General features: G+C 55.7%; 1 protein-coding gene across 1 annotated transcript; it reads left to right on the top strand.

Annotated features, from left to right (window-relative positions):
• The first annotated feature begins 773 nt into the window (after positions 1-773).
• Positions 774-6,041, top strand: PKDCC (protein kinase domain containing, cytoplasmic). The gene is made up of 6 exons (XM_006778695.2): positions 774-1,280; positions 1,854-2,125; positions 2,756-2,835; positions 3,092-3,199; positions 4,740-4,913; positions 5,139-6,041. Exons 1-6 carry the CDS (start codon positions 1,239-1,241, stop codon positions 5,222-5,224), a joined length of 762 nt encoding a protein of 253 aa, XP_006778758.2. The 5' UTR covers positions 774-1,238; the 3' UTR covers positions 5,225-6,041.
• Positions 6,042-7,097: the final 1,056 nt, after the last annotated feature.

Raw genomic sequence — 7,097 nt, 5'->3', positions numbered from 1 at the left:
GGAAGGGAGTCTGCGAGGCCTGGAGTGGAGCTGGGAGAGGTGTGAATCATGGCATGAAGGGTGACAACATGCAGGGACATCTAGCTTGTGGACTTGGCTCCCCCGGCCACCCCTCCCCTCCACACCCCCCATCGTGCTGCTCTCTCTTCTCCCTACTCTGGCCCGGAAAACACGGCCTTCCTAGGGTACTGATTGTTTTGAGCACAGTCTGACCCCAGCTGATGTGCAGTGTGATGGGAGAGGCCAGGAGAAGCAGAGTTCTCTGTGGATGCTGGTTTAGGTGTTAGTGACAAAGTCAGGCTGGGCTTCCCAGAAGCCCCTGACCAGCTGAGCTATACAAGCTCCTCCCCAGATCATCTGGAGTGGGCAGGCCTTTGTGATCATGCCCCCAAAGGACTGACCTTTCCCAGGAGCCATCTCTTACTACCACCCCCACTGATGTGTGTGGCCCCCGCCCACCAACATATGCAGAGAACACCCAAGGACGTGCCCCTTCGAGTCTTTGTTCTTAATGCTTGTTGCCGATACTGAGGGAGCTTGCTTCTCCTCCCACAAGACCTGAGCAGAAGGGGGAAAACGAAACTGCCAAAAAGTGGAAATAATGAGAAATAAAGAGGGATTGGAGCAGGGAAGGAGGTATAGTAACCATTTGCTGGCTTGTCGATTAGCAGACGGTATTCTTGGAAAGAATCAGGCTGTAGAATCAGTGTCATAAATGTGAATTCTAGCTCCTGAACTCATTAGCCTGTGTGACTTCGTCTAAGTAACTTAAACTCTCTGAGTTGATTTCCTTACCTGTAAACTAGAGATACTAATAGTACCTACTATACTATTTGAGGTTATTATAAGACTCGCGTTGTGCCTGTAAAACATTTAGCACAATGCCTGTCTCACAGTTAACACATGGTGGCCAGACCAGCCTATGTGCCTGAGCCGCGAGAGGTAAGGGGCTGATGTAGTCAGGAGGAACCGGCTACAGGGACAGAGGGCAGGCTTCCCAGGCAACGCTGCTATTCTCTTCTGGCTCCAGCTGAAGCAAAGGCCTAGGGAAGGCCAAGGAGGGGGGCTGGTAGCAGAGGAAGAGGGCATAATAGCCATCCCTTCTGTGTCCTCACTTCCACCCTGGGACCTAATGACCCACCCTGGGCCTCCCCCAGCTCTATGGCTACTGCTACCAGGACAGCGAGGACATCCCGGACACCCTGACCACCATCACGGAGCTGGGCGCCCCTGTGGAGATGATCCAGCTGCTGCAGACGTCCTGGGAGGATCGGTTCCGAGTGAGCAGGGAGGAGGGCTGGCCCCGGGCTCTTGGCTGGGCTGGTTCTCCCTTAGAAGGCCAGCCCACCAGAGCAGCTTCCACCCTCCTCAGCACTGGGGCCCGGGGGGAGGGGGGGGAGGGCAAAGCGGACTCGGCCATCAGCCAAAGGGTTAAACAAAGAAGCCAGGCATAGAGGACCCAGACCTTTTTTGGGCTCCAGCTACACACACTCTTCCCCCACATACACTCTCAGCCTGGTTGCAGAAAGGTCAGTGTCCTCCTTCTCTTGCCACACACTGGGCTAAAACCACACGCAAGACGCAACTTCAGGGGGGAGATCCTTTATCCCCAGACATCCCTGCGGCCCACTTCCCACTGACTCCGTGTTATGTTCAGGGTCAGGTCAGCCAGGGGTTAATAGAAAATCACTGGCTTGCTCTATGAGGCCCCTGGCCTCAGCCCTTAGTGAGCACGAGGCCTTTAAAGTAAAGGTCAGCACCCCCCCCACCCCCCCAGCTAAGTCCGGAGTTCCAGAGGAGGGAGCCCCGGAGCCCCAGGAGAAAAGAGTGAGCAGCGTTGTGTCTGCCTGCAGATCTGCCTGAGCCTGGGCCGCCTCCTTCACCACCTGGCCCACTCCCCGCTGGGCTCTGTCACTCTGCTGGACTTCCGCCCCCGACAGTTTGTGCTGGTGGATGGGGAGCTGAAGGTGACGGATCTGGATGATGCACGCGTAGAGGAGACACCGTGTGCCAGCAGCGCCAACTGTGTACTCGAGTTTCCAGCCAGGAACTTCACCCTGCCCTGCTCAGCCCAGGGCTGGTGTGAGGGCATGAACGAGAAGCGCAACCTCTACAATGCCTACAGGTGACCTCCACCCCCTACTCACTCAGGAGGCCAGCGAGGGAGCGTGGGCCGGGAGGGCATGGCTCGGAGAGAGCCCACAGGAGGCCAGCCAGAGTGGGAGTGAGAGGCTCAGCCTAGACCAGTGGAGTAGCAGGAGGGGAAAGGCTTCCACCCAGTCAAGAAGGGAACGATCAGACTCCTGAGGGTGATGCTAAAAATAGCCAGCTCCAAGGAGAATCTGGGTTGGGGTGGCAGCTGGAGGCTTCTTAAAATAGTGTCCAACTCAGAGCTTAGGGCCATGACACTGACACTGCCCCCTCCCCCTCCCCCACCTTTCACCTCTGGAAGCTCCTCCCTCGGCCCCAGCCAGGGAGCTGCTTTGACACTGGTCAGTCAGGGTAATGTGGGGCTGAGGGGTGGGGAAGACTGACTCCAGACTTGTTTGCTAGGCCTGTTGTGGCCTTAGCCTGTGCCCAGACCCCAACCCTGAGTCTGAGTAGACTCCATGTACAGTCTGGGCAGGTGTCTCATTGGTCGGCCCGGGGAGGCAGGCTCCCCAGAGATAATCGGGATTCTGTCCCAAGCTGGCGTAGAGGAAGGCTCTGTCTCCAAAGGCTGGACCCCTGAGGCCCTGGTTTCTCTCTGCTCCAGGTTTTTCTTCACATACCTCCTTCCCCACAGTGCCCCACCCTCACTACGGCCTCTGCTGGACAGTATTGTCAATGCCACAGGTGAGCTCTCCAGGGCCCATCTGCTTCCCGTCGCCCTGCCCCTCCCCCAGCAGGTGTGGGGACAAGAATGACCCAGGGCAGCCCCCGGTCCAGAAACCATCATCTCCCAAAGTGGCATTCTGTGGCGAACCTCCTCCCCAGCCCACCAGTCCTCTGGGCCCAGGCTCCAGAGGGGGAGAGGGAAAGGCAGCTGCCTGCCTACCTTGGGAGAAGCAGGAGCCCACGCCCCCTCTCATAGCCACCCTGCGCCCTGCAGGAGAACTCACGTGGGGGGTGGACGAGACGCTGGCCCAGCTGGAGAAGGTGCTGCACCTGTACCGGAGCGGGCAGTATCTGCAGAACTCCACCGCAGACAGCAGAGCTGGTGAGTAGCCCCGGGAGGGATCCAGGGGCTGGGGAGGTGAGAAACAGGTGGGAGGGGGCCCCGTCTCCCTAATTAGACTAAGTAGCTCCTGCCCACTCTAAGGCTTACTTGGTGTGATATACAGGCTGCTGGCTATGTAGCCTTCACTTGGAGGTCTCATCTCTGACTGAACTAGAACTATAACTTGACCTTAAACCAGGGGGGGGGTGGCACTGACACCCCTTCTCTGGGTGGCTCCAAACTGCACTGTGTACTGTCTGTGTGACTGTGGGCAAGTTACACTTGAGCTTCACTTTCCTCATCTATGAATTGGGTTCAGTATTACCTGCCTCACAAAATTCTTACAGGAGTAAATACCAGGTGAAGTGTGTGAAAGCAATTAACCCAGTTCCTATTCCACAGCTGGAAGACGGCATATGTTTGCTTCTCTTTCCTTCCTCTACACTTCTGGGGCTGGGAGGGCGGCCGGAGGGGGGCGGGGGTGGGGGGACCCACACTGAAACCAGTCAAGAAGCCCTGGAGCAGGGGAAGGATTTAGTCACTGCTTAAGGCAGCGGTCCCTCCGCTGAGGCCCGGGGGTTTAGTGTGGTTGGCAGGGGAGCGAGGGGTGGGCAGCCTTCGTATTCAAGGAGCTCCGGCCAGTCTTAGGGGTTGGGGAGCCCTCGTTAGCCCTGTAAATAAAGTTTAACGAGGTGAACAATGGCTGGCTCTGTCCCTGAGGACGCCGTTTATGGGGCTGTAAATCACAGCCGCCTGGACTTTGGTCTGGTCCCTGGTAGAAGGAGGCAGGAGGGCGGGGTGACCAGAGGCCCAGGGCTTCTGCATTGTCAGTCCAGAGCTGGGCTCCCCGGGCAGTGGGAGAGACGGTGACCCAGAGGTCTGCTGCCTGCCGAAGCAAGCAAGAGATTTCAGAAGCTCTTTCTGTGTAATGGGGAGATCTCAGATTCTTCCCCCAGCCTCCTCCCCAAACACTCCAGTTGTGGATTCCCACAGGGTAATTTTTGTGTTTTCCATTCATTTGCATGCCTCTTAACTTCAAAAATCCCTGACTGCCCCCTGACCTGAGGGGCTTGCCTAACCTCTCTCCCCAAGACCAGGAGGAAGGCCACCCTTGGCCTTGTGCATCAGAATCTGCACCTTAACCCGATTCCCTGAAACTGATATGCACAGGGACATTTGAGAAGCCCGCTCTCAATCAATGTCCAAAAGGTTCTGACGTCAGCAACCAGCCTGGACAGCCAGTGACTCTGGGTGCGCATTTATCTTACACGTGTGCCCGTCACCGTGTGCTACCTGAGCAACTGCCTGTTCTTGGATTTGGGGGACGTGTGTCTCCCCAAAACTAAATCTGAGCCTTGCCTTTACAGAGGAGTCAGCCCCGTTTCAGCGTGCTGGCTACATTCATCTCCATGCTACGGGGACTGGGCTGGATTTCAGCCTTCTCCTAGGAAGTGAATCTTCCTGTCCTTTTCAGAAAGCGACCAAGCCCTCACCTGGGGGCACACAAAGTTCTCATTTGCGCTCCATCCTCAATCCACAGAGTACCAGCGCCTGCCAGACAGCACCATCCCCCAGGAGGACTACCGCTGCTGGCCATCCTACCACCACGGAAGCTGCCTCCTCTCCGTGTTCAACCTGGCTGAGGCTGTGGACGTCTGTGAGAGCCATGCCCAGTGCCGGGCCTTTGTGGTCACTAACCAGACCACCTGGACAGGTGAGCCAGTGGGAAAGGACATTATGAGGGATGTGACTGGACTTCCCGGGAGAGGTTGATAGGTATTGTTTCCCCATCAGCAGCCAGAGATGATGAGAAGACAAGAAGGCTGAGATGAGAAGGGACAAGTATATGTGTCCTCAAGGCCAGTCTCATTAGGAAGAGTGGCCCTGCCTCCAGGGAGAGAGACATCCAGACCAAGTTGCCTCTCACCTCTGCCCCCAGGTCGGCAGCTGGTCTTTTTCAAGACGGGGTGGAGCCATGTAGTCCCTGATCTCAACAAGACCACATATGTGAAGGCCTCTGGCTGACCTGTCTGAGGGCTCAGCTGACCATCCCCGCCCACTGGGCTTGCCTGCGAAGGGAGTGACTTGCACTGGCAGCATTGCGTGTCGCCCGGAACCGCTACAGACAAGGCTGACATCCCAGACGGACGAAGGTGACCAGGACAATGTGCAATAATGCCAAATGTTAAAATGTGAGTTTACCAGTCTAGGTGTGGGACTGCTGGCTCCAGGGCTAGAAATCCTGGGGGGCTGGCGGCCTCTGCAACCCTCTGGGCTGCCAACAAGGCTGGTCTCCCCTTGGGAGCTCTGCCCCTCATTGGGACAATTCCGTGGGCAGCCCCATCACTGTGTTCGTAGTGTGAGAATGTAGCCAAAGCCCCGGCTGCTGCTGCTGCTGCTGTTGCTACAGGTGCCATGGCCTGGCGGGGGCTGCGTGGGGACAATCGGTCACAGAGTGTTCTCTCCGCTGAGCTCCAGACGGGAGACTTGACGGGATGCTCCAGGAAGTGAGTGATCCTGTACTGGGGAGGCCACCTCTGGCCACCCAACTGGGGTTTCTCCTGGGCCAGCCCAGGGACAGGGGCAGAGGAACACACACGGTATGAGCCAAGACGTGGGGTCGAGGAGCAGGTTGCAGTTTGAGCCAGGACCTGGGGTGGGGGTGGGGCCAGGGCCTTTCTGCCTCATTTGCTTTCAGTGAAAGCCGAAAAACAGCCAAAAACAGCCTCTCCCTCCTCCTGGAGTTTGTATATCCAGAAGCTTTTGTACTTCTTGTTCATTAAAATGTTTATTTTTGTAAAAAAAAATCAATCAATTAATAAAATGACATTTCACACGGTAAGGCCTCTCCCCAAGTCACAGTTTCTTGGGCTGACTTTGCGGGGAGGGGTAACGTGTCATGAGGGATGACCTTTGAGGGAGTGAAATCCCCATGGAAAACCCTGAAGTGGGCAAAATGTGTTTTCAGGCCCTGCTCTTATGGTGCCCACCTCCCTACCTGGCCATCCACATCCGTATCCGGACATGAGAGACTCCTTCCCCTAAGGAGGTTCACATTTTAACACACACCAGCTCCTCATATGCAGAGCCTGCCCCAAAGGAGTGATGTCCAAATGGTGGGATGTCAACCATCCCAATGGGGAACTCCCCGTCTTCTCACTGGATGTCCTCGGGGAACCCCAAGCAGCCCCCAGTCAGGTCAGCCTTGCCTGCGTACAGGCTTGGGCCTGGCCATCACCACCACTGCCTTCCAAAAGGTAATGGACACTTTTCAGAGAGAGTTTTTCTCTGGGCAAGAAATATATGGAAAGTAAAGAGAAAGGAAGGCCTAGGAAAAGACGAGCCCCATCTTCGGGGTTTTAGGAGGGACAGTGTAGCAGGGGGAAGTCCAAGTGTATGGAAGCCCAAAGCAAAAAGATGACTAAGGGTTCAAGATCACCCTGCGGCCAAAGAAAGCCCCAACATGGATGCAAGTCTTCTAACCTGAAATCCTACCTCTTCTGCTTCTAGAACATTCCTAAAGTGCACAAACCTTTGAGAGTTTTAGAAAGAATAACCAAACTTTAATTCAGCTCAATTTCTTCTCAACAGATGTGGTTGGTGTAATTTCTCAAATGCAAAATGTCCTTGTAGCCCTGGCTGGTTTGGCTCAGTGGATAGAGCATTGGACTGCGGACTGGAAGGTCCTGGGTTCAATTCCGGTCAAGGGCACATGCTCGGGTTGCGGGCTCAATCCTCAGTAGGGGGCGTGCAGGAGACAGTCAATCAATGATTCTCATCATTGATGTTTCTCTCTCTCCCTCTCCCCACCTTTCTGAAATCAATTTTTTTAAAAATGTCCTTGTAGTCCTAAGTGATGGAGGGGAGCCGCTGTTAGCTCTGGAGTCCTCATCATGGA

The sequence above is a fragment of the Myotis davidii genome, unplaced genomic scaffold (genome assembly GCF_000327345.1).
Source record: "Myotis davidii unplaced genomic scaffold, ASM32734v1 scaffold6, whole genome shotgun sequence".
Lineage (NCBI taxonomy): Eukaryota > Metazoa > Chordata > Mammalia > Chiroptera > Vespertilionidae > Myotis > Myotis davidii.
Note: the sequence above shows the minus strand (reverse complement) of the source record. Positions and strands in the feature narration are given on the sequence as shown.